The sequence below is a fragment of the Lagopus muta genome, chromosome 23, assembly GCF_023343835.1.
Source record: "Lagopus muta isolate bLagMut1 chromosome 23, bLagMut1 primary, whole genome shotgun sequence".
NCBI lineage: Eukaryota > Metazoa > Chordata > Aves > Galliformes > Phasianidae > Lagopus > Lagopus muta.
Genome location: NC_064455.1, coordinates 1,843,978 through 1,862,673, shown reverse-complemented (window position 1 = coordinate 1,862,673; position 18,696 = coordinate 1,843,978). Strand labels below are relative to the sequence as shown.

Sequence of the window (18,696 nt, the reverse complement as noted above, 5' to 3'; positions counted from 1 at the left end):
GTAATGTCAGCTATTGAGCACTACCATATCTTGCAGCAGGAACATTCCTATTGTACCAACTGTCAAAATAAAAGCCTTGAAGGCATTGCTAACACTTTCTCTTCTGTTCTGCACTGGCATTTCCTAAGTCCCTCTTTGGCAATTAATTCTGCACAGACAGCTGTAAGCAGTAGCAGGCTATGGTTTTAGGTAGAATGTTTTTTTTTTGTTTGTTTCTCTTTTAATCTCCCAAATCCATATTGATTTGAGGTTAAACTTAACAGGTCCTTGCTGGCACAGAACTTATGTGTTTTTTTTGTTTTTGCTTTTGTTTTTTTCTGCATGCTATTTTTTTTCTGCCAAGAGTTTAATAATGTACACCATTAGCAACCTGGTGTTCGTAAGGCAGAATTTGGAATTAAACATGGATTAACTTTTAAGCCACCAGATGACCACCACACATTCCTTAACAGGACCTGGCACTATGACTTCTTCACTGTAATATGGAACATAAACCATTTCTGTTCCAACAATGCTTCCATCAAGCAGTCTGGTTGTTTGGATTTTTTTCTATGTCGAGGTCTGTGAGCTTTGTTTCACACCACAACAGGACCATTGTTATTCTGAGAAAAACAGTATGAAAGTCATCTACTGTGTGCTGCAGACTGCACATACATTGGCTGTTAACAGGCCTGACCAAATCCTGATGTGAAATCAGATGTGTTCTCCTTGTGCATAGGTTGCTCTGAAAGTAATGCCTCCTATTTATTTCCATGGGAACTTTAACACAGAGCAAATTAACGCTATTTGATAGAGCAAATTCTCAGCCACAAAACACCATTTTTCAGCATAGCCACCACCATTAACTGTACATTTTCAACAGAGATGAATAAAAGCCTGTGTGCCACTCATAAAAATCTGCACCAGTAGAGGTGACCCACAGTTTCACAGCTGCTGTGATGACATTACTGCTAAAATGCACCACCTACCACTTCAGTATGCTCACACTCACTGGTCTTTGTTAATGCTCAGCAAGGGTCAGCGGATACCATTTTTTTCCTGTCTTCTGTACATGGAATACCTTCAGCCAGGAGCAAGGTGTGACCTGAAGGCTGTAGATTGGTCCAGTGCAAAACAAAAAGCTGAGACTGTAGGGAAGCTCCAGGTGTTCTGGAACAAAGAGTAATTTTAAACTTTTAGTTATTTCTTTATTGGTAGAAACTCCTGGAATGATGTTTCAGGTCTGTCTGTACAAGTGCTATGGGAACTACCAGTTTACAAGAACCTGGTTTAGTCAGGACAAACAGCATCTTTGAATCAAGGAAAGTGTGAAGTTCTGCTGCAGGGAGTGAACTTGCACAGGCCTGGGAAGGCAGCAAGAAGTTCTGCTCATGCAGTTGTGGTGTTCCTGCAGCCAGTAGCTGAGCATGAAGTGCTGACAGCACAGCTCCTGGCAGTGAGGCTGCCCTTTTATTTCTGATTCTTTGAGCAACTGGGAGTGCTGGGGATACTGGCACAGGAATGAGGTGAGCACAACCATTATTCTCCCCCTGCAAAGGAACGGGCTTTCCAGCAGCTGTATGTATTTATTCTGCCACCTGCTGAGATTTTCCTGTTTTCTTAATAGCCAAGGGTTGAGTTTTGCTGAAATTCAGCCTGTTCCTATCACTCTACCACTTCTCTTCCAGGATTGCAGTGAAATTGTTCTATTTCCATGTTGGTATCAAGGTAACAGTTGCTTCTGCTGTAGCATATGACATGTTAACACACACACACACACCAAATAGGACATTTTCCACTGCTTTAGATATTTTATTATGATGGATTATTAGTGTACCTATTCAGGGTAACGTGCTGTGCACCTGCCTGTCTCCAGGAAACTTCTCATACACTGACTGAGGGACAATGTCGCTGTTATTACAGTGTTATTTTGTAGCATATAAGCTCATTTTGTCTTGCATTGAGCCAGTCCCTCTGATCATAAAAAAAAGTGTTTGACAACTCCGTTTACTGCTTTTGTTCAACCAAAAGTGAAGGGAGGAGGTCCTACCAGTTTGAACTCATGGTTTCAGGCCTTTATACCTTGTCACTTTCATCCTTGTTACCCAGCTTCTGCAGTGGTGTTGAGCAATGCCCCATCCCTGCAGGCATTCAAGGCCAGGCTGGATGTGGCTCTGGGCAGCCTGGTCTGCTGGTTGGTGACCTGCACACAGCAGGGGGTTAGAACCGGATGAGCATTGTGCTCCTTTGCAACCCAGGCCATTCTATGAGTCTACAATACTTACAACCAAACAGCAGATCTTTTTTTGCCCCCTCATTAACCAGTTACTGAACAGAAGAGCCACTGAGCAGTTTATTTGACATTGTTGCCAACCACAGTATAACACAACACACGTGGATAACTTTGGCCAAAGCACGCAGCCCGCACGGCTGTTTTACACCAGAGGCAAACAACACCCAGCAGCAGCAGCTTAGTCATCATCCTTCAGCGTCTTGATCTTATGCTTGTGCCTCTCGATCTCCTTTTGCAGCCGCTCGATCTCCTTCTTGTGGTGATCGATCTCCTCTTCGTGGTGCCTCCTTAAGGCCTTCAGCTGCTCCCGTTCCTTCTCCCTGTAACAGAGCACAGCGCGAGGTGGGCCCGGCACGATGTGACCGCGTACGGCGTCCCGCCGGGGTTCCGGAGGCTCACCTGAAGTAACGCTCCTCCTCGGCCGCCTGCTTCTTACCGAAAGCCCCTCCGGCCTCGCGAATGGAGCCGCCGCCACCGCCGCCCTTCCCAGCGCCTTTGCCCAGCTCGCCCAGCTGCGGGGAAACGAGGCGTTGAGCGCCGCGCCCCGCAGGCTCGCCCCGTACCGCGCCGCCCCGCACGCACCTGGTCTGCGCCCGAGCCCGAGCTCCAGGCGCGCTGCTGCTGCTGCGCCAGGAGGGCCCCGCGCAGGCCGCCCCTCAGCGCCGACACGGCCGCCATGTCCGCCTGCCCTTGGAGCGCCGGCACCGCGCCCAACCCCGCCGAGCGGGAAGAGCCCGACTGCGCACGCGCCGCTCCCGCCTCTCCGCCCCTCCCCGTTACCGCGACGCGCCGCCACGGTCACGTGCCGGGGGCGCCGCCTTCTCGGTCGGTTTCGCGCGTGCGTGTGGCATCACGTGGTGCTGGCGATGGCGGCTCCGGAGGAGCGCGGGGCGGGGGGCGCCGCCGAGGAGGCGTTCCTCACCTTCTACAGCGAGGTACCGGCGGCCGGCCGTAGGCGGCGGCGGGGGCGCGCGAACCTGGCCGCGCTCTCCAGAGCTCTGTCTGCCCGCTGACGGCCCGCCGCGGCCTAACCGGCGCCGCCGGGGCCTGGCAGGCGGAGCGGAGCCTGCGTGGGGGCGGGCGGGGGCGGCGCGGAGGGGCCCGGCGGGGCCCGGCCGGGTGAGCGCTGCGGGCGTGTGAGCCCTGCGGCCTCGTGGGGCTCTGAGCGCTGCCCTCAGCTCTGCTCTCAGCTCCTCCGGCCCGCTTCGATGAATCCCCGCAGACCGCCGGCTCTGCTGTCAGCTCCGAGCCCAGCTGTTGTTGCCCTGCGGCCGGGGGAGCTGGAGGGGAACCCAGCGCAGTTCTCAGTGCGTCCCTCGGGTGGTTAACTGAGCCCTGCCTGCGCGTTCCTTCTCCTAAAGGTGAATAGTGAGTGCCGATAACGGGTTTGGGTTGGGTTACAGGGAGAGGATCGAAAAGAAAACTGCGTTGCTGAAAAAAAATGGCCCAAGTGAGAGGTTTTTGCTTGCTTACAACGATGTGATGGCGTTCGTTGTCTCTCCCGGCAGTGCTGGGTTAAAAGCAGCCGTGCAGTTGGTATCCAAGGTATCGGTATGACGGTTCTGGCAAAGTGTAGGAGTGAAGCGAGGGCAAAAAGGCACAGCTGCTGAGCAAGCCGTGGAAGACAAAAGCAGAAGTGCTTTCTAGATTTCTTTCACAGCTGAAAAATGATGCTGAAAGTACTGCCATGCTGTAGAAATCACAGAATGGCCCGGGTTGGAAAGGACCTTGAGGATCATGGAGCTCAAACTCCCTGCTGCACACAGGGCCACCAACCTCCACATTTCATAGCAGCCCAGGCTGCCCAGGGCCCCATCTAACCTGGCCTTGAACACCTCCAGGGATGGACGGGGCATCACTGCCTCTCTGGGCAGCTGTTCCAGCACCTCACCACTCTCATAGCACAGAACTTCCCCCTGACATCCAACCTCAATCTTCTCTCCCTCAACTTCAAACCATTTCCCCTTGTCCTGCTGTTATCTCCCCTTTCAAAGGGTTGAAAACACTGAAAACACTGAAAAATGTGCCCTGCTGATGCTTAAGTAACTACATGCTTGGGATGAGCAAAAGGTATTGTGAGTTACAGCGCGGAATGATAACAGTTGGTGTAGCTGTAACATAGGAAGGCAGGCAAGCATGTTGTTATGGTTGGTTAATGAGTGTCTTTTGTTCTGCAGGTAAAACAAATTGAAAAGCGAGACTCTGTTTTAACATCAAAAAACCAGATTGACAGGCTGACCCGACCTGGATCTTCCTATTTCAACTTGAATCCTTTTGAGGTTAGTCTGAGCATATTCTCCTGTCTGACTTAGCATGCCCAATTCTAGTTTTACTGAGTGTTTCTTTCTGAAAAGAGGCCAATTGTCAGAAAGATACAAATTTCTGAACATGGATTACAGTGTAAGAGACAGAAGGATGGTATGTAAGTGCTTAATGGCAGGAAGAAATTGTGCTCTGTTGGCATGCTTCTCTTGTTTAACAGCACTGGGAGATTTGGCAGAGTAATACTAAATACTTTGTGAATGGTGCCAGAACAGGTAGCACGCTGTCAGGTTCTCTTCTGACCACAGTTGACTCAGCATTTCTGATCATCCTTTATTTTGGGTGTTCATCCCACTGAACTTCTGTGCATAGAAGGATAGAGAGACTCCCACTTATCATAGCAGAGAGCAATCCTGGAGGAGTCACTGGGGATTGGATTCCATGTTGTATTGTGCTGTTCCAGTTGCAATCGGTTAAAATCTTAAAAAGAAAACAGTGAAGAGAATGTATTGTGGTGGTGTTCTGGCTATTCATGCAATCACAGACTGGCTTGGGTTGGAAGGAATCTTAAAGCCCACTCAGTTCCAGCCCTCTGCCCTGGTGTGAAGCAATTGCTATAAGTGATTTGCAAACTAAGGTACAGAATTGGTCACAAGGGTCCAGAAGCAGAGTGTAGATGGTATTGAAGGAGTCCATTAAATGGCACAGAGTGTGGAGCAGAGTACAGACACTGCAGCCAAGTTCTGTGATCCATAGTGGCTCTCTGGGCAACTTTAGAGGTTGGCAGCATCAGGAGAACCTGGTATACTGACTCCTAAGAAGAGCAGTGCTGGGATGGGGACTTGGTAGTGCCAAGCTGCTTACCTGCAGCCCCCAGGCCAAAGGTCTGCCGTTGTTTTTTTTTTTTGACAAAATGCTGTCCTTTGATGAACTTTGCTCATTGTAATACCAAAACATCCCAAAGGCTTCTTCTGCCTGAGGTACAGCTGCCCCTTACTGAGCTTGCACTCTGATTTTTTTTTTTTAGCTTATGTCTTTAAAAGCAAGGTGAGATAATTTTACACCAAGAATAAACAGAAGTATGTGTGACTGAAGTCCCTCAAGCTTTACCTGTAAAATAAAAAATAGCATAAAAATGGCTTAAAAGAGGGAGAATGTCAGGGAAAACGCCATCAGATGTCAGACATGGACCATCTTTTACTTCTAGGTTCAGTCAACAGGCTGAGCCACCATTCCCCTCCATAGGGATGCTTGTTGGGTAACACTTGCACGCTCAGTAATGCTGAGTGCTTCCCTGGAAGACAAAGTAATTTCTGTTCATGTTCTTGGTTAACCTCTCATGCTTTGCAGACAAGTGTGTTTATCACCAGCAATCCAAAAGAACCTGTAATCTGTTGCTTTAATGAACTGCACAATTCACTGATCAAGCTGTGAGTGTTCCTAGTCTGGGCATGGCTCGAACTCTTTGAGTGGCTGTGGAACCCATTTGGATGCTGCCAGGTGAACTGGGCAGTGTGCTGTCTGTGAATCCAAAGTCATGGAAGTTCTGTGACCAAACTTAAAGCTCTGGGTTGGGCATTGCTCAGAATCTACGCTCAGCTGTCCCCAGCCCCTCTGATAGCTGAGGACAAGCTGAAACACAATGGAGTTTATTTTCTGCCAAATTACATTGCCCTTTGGTGCAACACATGGGCTGGCTGCCCCCTGCCAGATGAGACTGCCTGGGCCCTGTGCTGCCCGGCTTTGAGCACCTCCTGGGTTGGGGCATCCTGTGCCAGGGTCTCACGTGCCCTGTGATGAAGAATTTCTTCCAAATATCTAATCTAAATCTTCTCCTCTTTCAATTTAAAGCTATTACCCCTTGTCATATAGCTGTACTTCCTGACAAAGTTCCTCCCCAGATTTCTTGTAGGTAATGGAAAGGTCAAAATGAGGTCTTCTAGAGCCTTTGCTTCTCAAGGCTGAACAGCCCCACCTCCCTCAGCCTCTCTTTACAGGAAAGGTGCTTCAGCCCTCTGAGCATCCTCATGGCATGGTCTGGATCTGCCCCAGCAGGTCCATGTCCTTATGCTGGGGCCTCAGAGCTGAATGCAGCACTGTAGTGGGGGATAATTGCTTCCTTTGCCCTGTCCTGTTAGCTGCAGTCCTTTTGATGCAGCTCAAGATAGGATTGGCTGTCAGGGCTGTGAGTGCACATTGCTGGTGTGCTCTGTTTCTCATCCACTGAACAAGAGTTCTTTCCTGATGTCATCCCTGTCTTTTTTTCTAATAGACTCACATGCTTTTCATAGCCCAAATTTAAGGCTGATCATTCAGGAGATTCACTTTGCAGTGTTTGGATCTGTGTACATCTCAATACTGGACTTGGAGAGCAAATGACAGAAGCCGTTTAAAAGTGAGCTGAAGCTTTTCTGCAAGAAAAGTGTTTTGTATTTCCAGATTCTTAGTGTCAGACCAGTGTGTGTCCACGCTGAGCAAGTTCATTTGTTGCTTAGTGCTTCTGTTAGTCAATTGATTCACAGAACAGTTCCTAAACATTTTTTCTGAGTTTGTTGCATCCCTAAAGAACAACGAGTTGTAAGCTTGTTCATGGAAGCCAAACAGTAAAACTCTTCCATCTTTCAAAAGCTAACAGACAGAATCAATAAATTCTTATGAAATAATGTGTTTCTTGTAACTGCTCTCAGTTACAAATTGTCTGACAGTGTCCCAAAGCCATGATGTGCTTCTGTTTCTACTGAACTAAGTAACGGATTTGGTTGAAGGTTTGGACCAAAGGTGGCTATTTAGAGATGGCAGCTGTCTGTACAAGATTAGAGTGTGGAAAGGGCTCTGGCATACTCAAAGAAATATAGCATTGCTTAAAGTAGAATGTCCCAACCATGCTGTCCCTTAAAATGTCTCCATTTTACTAGATGAAAACTCATATGCTGAGGCAGCTTCCCATTGGGGTGAGCTTTCTGACATTCAGCCTGTATGCTGATGAACCAAGTATTCAGAACTTGCTGCCAGGAACCTGAAATGTGGGGCATAGCATTGAATTTGCTCTGTTGTTGTGATCTTTTTTAGGTTCTGCAGATGGACCCTGAAGCCACAGATGAAGAAATAAAGAAAAGGTTTCGACAGGTATTTGACTTTTGCATTTGAAGCTTCTGAAATGAACACTAGAAGCTCTGCAGAGATTGTGCAGCTGTGCTTGGGAATGGGGAAAGCAGTAGAAAAGTTGTGTCTGGGTAGAGACAAGAAGCTGTTTTGTGAAGAAACACGTAGAACAATCTTTGTATCCACGAGGGGAAAGCTGCAGAAGGGTGCCTGGTCTGTGCATGGTATGCTGCTTTGTAAAGCTGCTATGAACTGAAAAGCCCACATATCAGCTGTGTATTGGAGTTTAGTCCGAAGAGGAGGTCAACATTTGACAGAAATTTGAGGTCTGTCAAAATGTATTTCTGTTAAATTCACCTTTGATCCAGAAGTATTTATTTTTGAGATCTCCTTAAGAATTTCACCAGTTATTGTTTTTGTGGTTGGGCTACCTGACAGCAGCCCTTCTCAGTGGCTCTTCTTCATTGCTCTCTGAAACACAGGATACATTACTCCAGACTTATTCTGCTGCAAATCTGCAGGAGAAATGCATGGTCAGTGCATGCAGCAGAAAGATGCAGTTTTCAGAAGGCTGCATCTTGCCATCTGAATTTGTGCTGTAAGCATGGAGATCTGGCTTGAGACAGCCAGCAGCTCTCTTGTCCTGATGAAGGAGCGTGAGGTGGTGAGGAGCTGAGGTGGTGGCAGGTGCTCTGTGCTTTTTCATGGGGAATGGAAGGATAACCTTTCAGTCTGTTGCTGAGTTCTCAATTTTGCTTATTGGTGAACACAGCTGTCTTAGCTTTGTGCTGATAGAATACTGCAGAGAAGTGTTTTGAAGTCAAAGTGATGGAATGAAACCAGTGTGTGGAATTATTAACTGAAGAAATCGAATGCCTAACTGGAACAGCCAATAGAAGGAAAACGATACTGGCTATTGCAAGTCACAGAGTAAATGAGCACTGTGCTGTTCTTGGGGACAGGAGGAAAACCTTTTTTCTATGAACCAGCAAGTGTCATGGGTCAGGAAGTGAATATTTTATGTTCACCAGTGCACTGTTTTCAGCATCATAGTAGGAAAGATGTAGATAAACTAGAGAGTCTGACTAACAGTGACAAAAATAAAAGGTATGGGAAAAGAATGCTGTGTGGAGAAACTTTTAGAGTGTTCTCATCCTTTAAAAGGGGAAAATAAGGAACACGTGCTTCTTGTTGCTTTAAGGCTGTCCTAAAGATGCCAGTGATCAGTGTCCTGACTGCTGTGCAGAGACTGCTTGACTTTCTGTGAAGGAGTCTAAGGAAAAAATGTACTCCTCGTTTGAAGTGGTTTAGTATTTGAATAACTTTAGAGATCCTGTTGGACTTCTCAGGAGGTGTAGAACAAGAGGTGAACCATGGCTGAGGATGGTCTTTGTTGATTTGTTTGTTTTCAAGACCGAGGGTTTGAAACTCATGTGAACAAATGGTTCATATCAGCCCTATGCTGCTGTGGCTGGAAGGTGTTTGTATGGCTGCATGGTCCAAACTGCAGCTTCTCCTAGCCTTCCCATTACAGAAGTTGGACCTGGTTTTCAGTGAGAAGCCATTATAAACTTTTACTGATGTTCAGTCTGCTGTGTTGTCAGCTCATTTGCCTGTAGACAAAGGGATGTCATCGCTTCTGATTCCTCCTGTGAGCTGCTCTCTCCTCTCACAGAAAGCACTGAAGCAGTCTTTTCTTTTTTACAAAGATCTTGAGGGCAAGATTCTTTGTTTTGCAGCTGTCAATATTGGTACATCCAGACAAAAATCAGGATGATGCAGATAGAGCTCAGAAGGCATTTGAAGGTAAGTCTGTGCTGCTGACTCTCACCCTTTTCTGAGCTGCAGTGTGGTAGTAGTTGGGCTGCTGTTTTTCTGTAGCTGTTTTAAATGCTTGTAAGGTCTGGGGCCCCACCAAAGGACAGAATTGTTGCAGAGGTGCCTTAGATGAGAGAAGCAGATGATGGCATTTGGTTGGCATTTCAGCAGCAGCATTGCACTAGGTGGCAGTAGTGGTATTGTTGTTAGTTTGCAGTGGGACAAACTCATCCATTGGGCTTCAGGATAGTTTAAAAAAACCTGTTTATTGTGTGCATTAGATTTTATTCAAAGACTGTACAACAGTAACACAGTGATTTCAGAGGCATTGCCGACCTCAAGCTTAACTTCATACCTTGTAACTAAATCACTTGGTAGGATTGATGCTTTAACCTGCATAGTCCAGAGGTGTCTGACACTGTGACACTGCCACAACCCAAATCTCATTTGACTGATCATGAAATCACCAGGGTGTAATGGGGAAAAAAAACCAAAACACAAAAAACACCTCAAAGCCCTACAAAGTAGCAATCTTGTGATGTCTTTTGAATGTGACTACTGGTGCTATTAACATTGGCACTTGTTTTTTAGCTGTAGATAAAGCATACAAGTTGCTGTTAGATCAGGAGCAAAAGAAGAGAGCCTTGGATGTGATACAGGCAGGAAAAGAATATGTGGAACATACTGTAAGTATTCCATAAACTGTTCTTAATTTGTTTTTTTTATATATCTTCCATGTGTTTAGGTCATTAAAAGGTGAACTGAGCAAAACTCAGGATGCAGCTGTGCAGGTGGACTGAGCTTCTCAAGGCATCCACAATTGTGCTTTGTCCAAGGCTGCATTTGAGCCCAGTGCAGGATAACTCAGTGAAATTCAGTACTGGAAATAATTAGGTCAAGCCACAAGATCTGACCTAAATAGTTTTTTCAAGTCTGTGAATGAACACTGCAGTTCAGATCTGTGTAGGTGGAAGATAATAGGTGGTGAAAGCTGAAGACTGGAAAGTTTTGGGGAAAAACGACCTATAAGATAAGGAGCTTGGATTGCAGTGGTCAAGAAGTGAGTTGAGTAACATGAGCAGACCATACGTAACAAGCTGATATGGGAGAACTCAGGTGCTGTAAATCAAGGCACGCTTTATGTTCTGCTTGTTATTGTTAATGTTTCAATATTGCAATGCAAAATAAACTTCCTGCTAGTCTGAATTGTACATGCTGGATGTAAATTTACCTTAACAACAAACTAACAGAAAGAAAGAAGGGGGTTATGTTGGATGAATAGTATCTAACGTGTTATTTCTCATGCCTGCAGTTCACGTGACAGCGATCGTGCGTGTATTTGGGCTGGAGGCCAGGAGATTTTGATGTAAAATAAAACGTAGATCTAAATCAAGAACTTACCGTTATCCAAAGTTCTTCACAGAACACAGTGCTGCTTAGATACAGCGAGGGGAGCTGTGTAAAACTTTGTAGGCTCTTACTTTCATTCTTAATCTTTAGGTGAAAGAAAAAAAGAAGCAATTGAAGAAGGATGGAAAACCTCCCAATGTAGAAGAAGATGATCCTGAAGTTGTAAGTTGTGCTTCAGGGTGATGGAGGAGCACAGGATGTGTTTTGAGAAATGAGAATCAAAACCAGCATGCAGACATTTCTTTGGCTGTTTGAGTGTTGTAAATCTTTCTGCTTGCAGAAGAATAAGTTGTGAGTGTAGAAGTTCCATCCATTGAGTTACATCCATTCTGGAAGTGGTTTGACTGCATTGTAAATAGGAAATGCATTGTGATATTATGTGGATCAAAATATCCAGTTTCCTAGAAGCAAGGCCCCATTGCTTGTCCATCATACACTCTTTTTGGAATTGAAGTTCATTTTGTGTTCTGAATGCTGGAACTGTGGCATTCTTACTGCCAGCAGAGGCTCACATAGAACCCATTGCAGCTTCTAAAATGTGCTTTTAGGGACATTTTGTAGGAAGGGTTGTTTGGGCTGTTTCTTGCATGTAGGACAGATTTGCTGTTCTGTAACAAGTTAATCTTACAAATTCATCCTTTTTTTTTTTTCCTATGAAGTGTTTTTTCCCTCTTGGTATCATCCTAATAATGGCCTTATTTTGCATTGATTTTCAAAGGTCTTTTGCTGTTCTTTAGTAACGAAGTTTTAATTATAGTGATATTTTCCTCATGAAAGCCAGGGCTGGATTGTTACAACACATCAAGGAGGTCTGCTGGGAAATCACCATCTAAACAGTGACCATTCAGCCTTTTTTAATATGTCAAATATCATGGCATTGCAGAACTCTGTGGGAAAAATAAGAGAGCTTGAAATGAAGTTCAGTTTGGGCACAGCTTCATGAATACAAATGAAATGAGATATTATTAGGCTATTAAGTAGTTGTTTCCTGGTTATGTTAAGACCAGAATTTAATCAGCAGTGTTTTATGCCATCTTCTCCATCTCTGCTATGCGCTGCTCTCAGTGCAGGCCAGCAGGCTGTGTTTCTTTTTGTGCTTCTTACATTCTTCTGTAAAACAGATTTCTCTAACTGTGTTAACATGCATTGTTTCAAAACCAGATTTGTGTTTTGCAGTTCAAACAGGCCGTGTACAAACAGACAATGAAGCTCTTTGCTGAACTGGAAATAAAGAGGAAAGAAAGAGAAGCTAAAGAAATGCATGAAAGGTACAGGTAGCATTCTGCTTGTGCAGCTCGGGCTCTGCTTTGCCCCTCACACTTCCTAGGAAAAGATCAGAAATTGGAGAATCTGAGGAAAGTGTTTTTGAACTGACCTTTGGGAGTCATCTGCTCCAACCTGCTGCTGGAAGCACAGCCTTGGATTAAGTTAACAAGGATCCTGTCAGAATGAAGCCTGAATTCTAATGATGTAGATTCCACGTGTTCTTTGTTGAGTGTAGATGTCTGCTGTGCTTGAAGAAAGCGAATAGGAAACGTTCCCTCCTGTTCTTAAGATGCTATGCTTATATGATCTGTAGAGGCCAGCAAAAACAACGAAATGGTTTTATGTGTTGTTAGCATGCAAGCAGTTGATTTTTATGTTTAACTAATTGCCAGAAATACCTCGTGGCACGATTGTCATCAATCACCTGTTGCCTGAGCAGTTGCTGTAGATGCACTTCACAGAGCTGGGCTTCTGTAGATGAGAATTAAGGAAAAAACCTTCTCATTCTTATTTGCATGCTCATGTGTTTGCTGACTTCTCAAAACGTGTACCCTGAGCAGTTTTAGATAGCTACCACTGGAGTTAGTAAGGATTCCAACTTGCTTTACAAGAGAAGATGACTCACTGGTTGATTAAATGTGTGTCTGTGCTCAGTGGTGCCGTGTTACCATCTCTTCTCTCTTTGGTTTTGAAACCATTTTCTTTGCTGTGCAGCCACAGTTGTCCATATTTACTGACAAGAACTGTAATTTGCCAGAAATTGGAAGAGCTTTCAGAGATGTGTTGAAAGTGTCACCGTGTTTCGTTAATTAAGGTACTTGTGGTTCACAGCTTCTTTGTGACTTCCTTTCCAGGAAACGACAAAGAGAAGAAGAAATCGAAGCACAGGAGAAGGCAAAACGAGAACGAGAATGGCAGAAGAACTTTGAGGTAATCAGCAGCTGAACTGAATGCCACGTATGGGATGGGCCTCAGCAATTCTGGGCTGTGCTGCTGGAAATGCCTCTGCAAAAAGAGAGACTTTTTGTTGGCAGGTGTTTGAGCTAATTTAGATAAATGCTTAGTGAAATCATAGCATCATCACAGAATGGCCTGGGTTGAAAAGGACCACAGTGGTCATTGAGTTTCAACCCCTGCTATGTGCAGGGTCGCCAACCACCAGACCAGGCTGCCCAGAGCCACGTCATAGAAATGGTTTGGCATAAATGTGATAGAACTTTGATATCAGTTCTCTAAAACAGGTGTATTGTAAATGAAGTTGCAGTATTTTTTCAGCTCTGTCCACATCTTATTCTTAGCCCAAGTTGGAAATTGGAATTACTCCTTAGCCCGAGTCACTGGTGGTAATCATAGCTGTTCAACCACTGGTTTGAGCTGGGTTGGTTCTTATCAAACATTGCTAACACTTAGGGAATCTGTATTTCTTACAAGTACCAAAGATCTAAATAATTGCTACTTCCCTTTGCTCCTTCTAGTCTGTATTGAAGGTCTAGATATCTTAAGTGGCTCTGTGGTTGTTGTGCTGCCATTCTAGGTGACAGACCTACAGTCTGCCAAAGTATCTGATCTAGCCTGTAATTCTTCCTTTATTACAGACCAGAGGGCAAGTTCTGTGGCATGGAGGGCTGGGTGGACAGGGAAGAGTATAATAACCATATGCAGGACCTTCTGAAAGGATGTGCTGGATTGTTCAGCTACCTTCAAACTCAGTTCCAGGCTATGTTCTAGAGTCCTTCATAAAACAAGGTGCCTGGGAGAGAGTTGTGTGTGCTGGGCTGGCATCCTTTGGAAAGCAGACAGCTGGGATTTTTCCAGAGACTTAAATGGGCAGAGTTTCTCTGTTCATATGCTGAACTGTATGGATACAGGAAGCTGGGTGTTCTGGAAAACACTGAACTGACTGCATTTGTGTAATACTGCTGCCTTGAGTGCACAGTGGAGTTTTGTCATGTATTGCCAGGTAGAGAAATGTTGTGCCTCTGGTAGTGTTGCTGGCAGAACTTCTGTGGTCATTGTGGTTGGAGAAGTTGGGTGTTGCTGCTCTGCAGATGCAGTAAAGGATGGAACCTGAGGAAATGTGAACTCATATTACAAGCAAATAATGATGTACCAAAAAGGAGAACTCCTGAGCTATTGATACTGCTCCTAAACAGCTGAACCTCTGCACTTGCAAGTGTCTTCTCCAACCTTGCTGGTGACAACTCCATAAATATGAAGAGAGAGTATCAGAATTACATGCTAATGTTCAAAATAGATCATCTAATCTGCAGGCATAAGAAGTTTATTCCTGCTTGTGGCCATAGATGGGAGAAAGTATACTGACTGTAGCTGCCTTATTCCAGGCTTGTAGCTGCCTTTGCAGAGTATCTGAAAGGAATGAGTGTGATGTCCAAAAAAGAAAGGCCTGCAAAGGTGCCCGTGCTGCCTCTGCATCACTCTTCTATGGTTACCAGCTCCTGGTGATTGTAATCCCTGCTTGAGCACTGCATGTTCTCTGGTCAGCTCTCCTGTCTCTTTACTCTGAGGACTTGTACTTTTGATCCTTATATGTGTTCTGCAGTACTGCTGGATCCTCATAGGATCAGCCTTGAGAGCTCAATCATGTTTTGGTGTATCCAAAAGGAGTAAGTTTTAATGTCTGCTTTCTCCTCCTTCCCCCTACCCAATATTTGCTTTCCCAGAAATTTCAAGCTAAGGTGGCTTCTACCAACAAATTGTAAGGAACAAGAGGCTTAGAACAGAAGTTGCCATATCCCTCAAAAAAGTGTTATGCAGTAATCGAGGTTGGAAGGGATCTCTGGAGGTGAACTTTCCTACTCAAGCAGGTCCACCTTGAGTCATTTGTCCAGGACCATGTGTTTCCTAGCACTCAGAACCTCCTGTGTGTCAGCCTGTGCCCATTGCCTCCTATCCTTTCACTTGGGTACCACTGCAAAGTCTTGCTCTGCTTTCATTGCACCTTCCCTTCAGATCCTTGACGTGTTGATGAGGAATCCCAACTGAGCTTTCTCTTCTCTAGGCTTAACAGTTCCAGCCAGCTGTCTCAGCCTTCTTTCATAGGAGAGATGTTCCATTCATAGCATCTCTGTGGCCCTTTGCTGGACTCTGTAATAACTTGATTTCTGTCTTCTGTTGGGAAGCCTGGGACTTAATGCAGCACTTCAGATCTGACCTCATCAGTGCTGAGCTGATCACCTCTCTTAGCCTGCTGGCAATGCTCCTAGTGCAGTCCAGGGTACCCTCAGTCACCTACGTGGCAAGGATGTGTTGCTTGTGGTCAACGTGGCATCCATCAGGACCCTCAGGACCTTCACTGCAGAACTCCTGTCCAGCTGGGTGACCTCCAGCACATATTGATGCGGGGAGTTGTTTCCCTAAGGGCAGGACTTTACACTTTTCCTCACTGAACTTCATTAAGTTCTTACTGGATGCTTTCTCCAGCTTGTCAAGGTCCCTCTGGATGGCAGCATGACCCCATGGCGTCTCAGTGGAGCATTAGACTTTTGTGTCATCTGCAAACTTACTGAGCGTGCACTGTGTCCCATCATCCAGATCCCTGCCTTCTGCCATGCAGCCATAGAGAAAAGATGGGAGGGAGGAGAACAGCTGTTGTAGCTGAGCCTATGCGCAGCTCCAGTGGTGCAGGCACAGGTATTTATTCAGAAGGGACTTGAGCTTGTGGATCACACAGTGAAGTGAGTCATCCCTGCACTTGATCAGTCCTGAAACTTTCAGCCTTTAGGGATCATAGGTTGGGTTTGTGAGGAGTCTTCTTTTTTCCTTCTCAGGAGGATTCAGTATGCTGTAATCAGGCCTGCATACCCCAAGCTCATTTCTTTTGAAACAAGAAGGCAACATATTGCTTACACTGGTGTCTGTGAACTCACCTGTGGCTCCATTGTGCTGCATCTGTTGCTGTGGCTTTTCAGTGTCTGTATGTCCTGGCTGCCAGGGTGCAGCATAAGGGGCAAATTGGTACCAACCTCTCAAAGCTAGTTTGCAAAATCTGCTCTCTGGCTCTTGCAGTTGTTAACCTTCCTCTTCCTCTCCTTTGTTTCCAGGAAAGTCGGGATGGTCGTGTGGACAGCTGGAGAAATTTCCAGGCAAATACAAAGGGCAAGAAAGAAAAGAAGAACAGGACCTTCCTGAGACCTCCTAAAGTAAAAATGGAGCAGCGCGAATGATCTTGGCAGCACTGCCAAAGAGCAGCTCCCCAGCCCCCTCCCTGCTTTTAAGGACTCATTGGCACCTAGAGTAAGAATTGCTTTTTAGTAGACTGTTTGTTTCCAGTTCAATTAATTATTGGTCAAAGTATTTTTTTGTACTCAGTCCATTTGAACTAGGGCCATCATATGAACCCAGCCAGGAACCCGCTAAATGTAGAATTCGTGGCTTAGGAGGGTCCCCCATTATTGCTGTCCTGTCTGTCTGCTGCCCTGTAACTTGATGTTTTGTACTTTACAGAGATTGTGCTGTTTCACTCTATTCATTTCTAGTTTGAGAGCTGAACAAGGTGTCAGAAATGCATCTGTACCTGTGCAGGCATCATCTTTCTCAGCAAGTTCAGCTTCAGAAAGGTCTGAGCTGACTGTGGAGATCTGCTTCCATTACTGTTCAGTGCAGCTGTTGCAGTTAAGAGACCTGCAGCTCCTCCCTGCACTGCATGGTGCTTGGAAGGACTCCTCTCCCAAGATCTGATTTCCATTCTGAAATCCCAGCTCTCAAGCTTACACTTCTGTTAATCTCAGACCAGCTGGTCACTTTCTGTAAAGATAAAATAACGTCTCAAATAATAGTTATGTTGCAATGGTCTGTATGTAAAATAAATTTTTACCCAAGTTACCTTTTTTTTTTTTCTTTTTTCTTTTCCTTTTTTTTTTTTTGCAAGGAATTATTCAAAGATACAATTGCAAATTGAGTGCTGGCCACTGAGATGTTACTACTGCTCAGTAACACTTGCCCTGGTAAGGTTTTGCAATTATTCCAAAGTCTGATGTGACTTGAATTTTGAGTTAGTAGTCCTCCATTGTGGCAATAAGAAAGACTGGAAGAAGACATCTCTTCCTTTGGATGCTGCCTGAATGGGCTCTGGATGTTCCAGGGTCCATGCTGATTCCTGGTCTTGTTGCCATGCCTTTGGGTGGTGAGCACAGGTGGGGTGGGAGGACTTATGAATCTGGCGGGGGGAGTGTAACTTCTCAGAACTGTGGGATCACATTAAAGTCATGAGTTTTGTTTTTCAAAATTGTGCTTCAGGTGTTCATTTAAGTTTCAAAGAGATTCTCAGCTATTCAGAGGCATACCACCTTTATTCTTCTACTGATTCACGTGTTCCTGGTGGACTCCTCTGTTGTCTGAGCTTGGAGACTCCTCCGTTCTGTCCTGATGGCAGTCCTCACATCTGGGACTTGTGTGTAGATGCTCCCATGAAGATACTGCTCTTCGTCCTCCTCACCGCCTCTAGCCTGTTCCCTTCAATCCTATTCATCTTTTATACCCTTATCTTCACATTAGTTCAGTCCACTGTGCTGATTTTTGTGCCTAGAACATGGTCAAGTCAGAAGGATGGTTTTTGCTGCCCCTGAAGAGGTGTTTTATCTTCCAGTGTCTCAACCAATAAGCTTTGATGATTGAACTCTTTCTGCATGCTGCAGAAGGGTGATGTGATCAAGCAGTGTTACCACTCAGTTCTCTGCAGGAAAAGCAGCTCCCAGATGAGCAGTGCTTTCTGACACAGCCTGGGGCTTAGATGAATTTGCTGAAAGGTGGCTTGTGTTTTCCACTTGCATCTGTTTCTTCTTTTCCTGTAATACACTGGTCTGGGTGGCCAGATGTAGTGAAACATACCTTCCTAATAAAACTAAGGTAGACTGAACTGTACAGCGTTGCTGTGTTCAGACAGTGAAATTCCTTTTTATTGGCGTTGCTCATTCCTTCATCAACTGGGAATGCTTTGGTGAAACACAACTTCTTTGTTGAGGCAGCAATTAGACTCAGTCGTGGGGAAAATGTTAGTTAACTTTTGTGGTGGTATTTCTGAGATGCATCTCCTGTGCTTCACAGATGAAGGCTGTAAGAAATGAGCAGTGCTGGGCAGTAAGTAGCTCAGAGGCCTTGAGCTCTATTGTGCAGACGGTCCATCTGGAATCTCTCACCCAGAAGATGCTGTTCCTTTCACTCAGCTGGCTCTGGTTCCCCTGTCAAAGTATTTCTCACTTAGAGATCTCCCCCAGTGACTTTTCTCCCAGTCATTGTTTTTGATTTTGAAGTCTTGGTCTTGCTGGTAGCGTTTCCTTTCACATGGTTTAATGTCTTTGCTGAGACACAGTGTTGACCTTTCAGATCTTCTTTTCGTGTTTTTTTTCAAGTAGCACAGGATGAGTCCCATTAGAGCTTGAGATTTTTCTTATGTGAAGTTCCTGATTCTCTTTCTCAGAAATGCATCTGTTTATGAGTGTGACCGATGGAGCGATGTAGCACTGACACTGAGGAGTGCAGCCTTGAGCTCCTTTGAGTCATTTGTTCCACTGAGTGTGCCTTGCTGTGCAGCAAAACGTGTCTTAGAA

The 18,696-nt window shown here is 45.3% G+C and overlaps 2 protein-coding genes across 2 annotated transcripts; one reads left to right on the top strand and one right to left on the bottom strand.

Moving 5' to 3' along the window:
* Positions 1 to 2,314: 2,314 nt before the first annotated feature.
* On the bottom strand, positions 2,315 to 3,019 carry ATP5IF1 (ATP synthase inhibitory factor subunit 1). Its single transcript, XM_048968957.1, has 3 exons — positions 2,855 to 3,019; positions 2,672 to 2,784; positions 2,315 to 2,592 (listed from the first exon to the last, which is right to left on the bottom strand). Exons 1-3 carry the CDS (start codon positions 2,948 to 2,950, stop codon positions 2,451 to 2,453), a joined length of 351 nt encoding a protein of 116 aa, XP_048824914.1. The 5' UTR covers positions 2,951 to 3,019; the 3' UTR covers positions 2,315 to 2,450.
* Positions 3,020 to 3,077: 58 nt separating this feature from the next.
* On the top strand, positions 3,078 to 16,972 carry DNAJC8 (DnaJ heat shock protein family (Hsp40) member C8). Its single transcript, XM_048968954.1, has 9 exons — positions 3,078 to 3,207; positions 4,450 to 4,551; positions 7,604 to 7,660; positions 9,376 to 9,442; positions 10,046 to 10,140; positions 10,955 to 11,026; positions 12,041 to 12,132; positions 12,985 to 13,060; positions 16,192 to 16,972. The coding sequence occupies exons 1-9, from the start codon at positions 3,139 to 3,141 to the stop codon at positions 16,312 to 16,314; spliced, it is 753 nt and encodes a 250-aa protein (XP_048824911.1). The 5' UTR covers positions 3,078 to 3,138; the 3' UTR covers positions 16,315 to 16,972.
* The last annotated feature ends 1,724 nt before the right edge of the window (positions 16,973 to 18,696 follow it).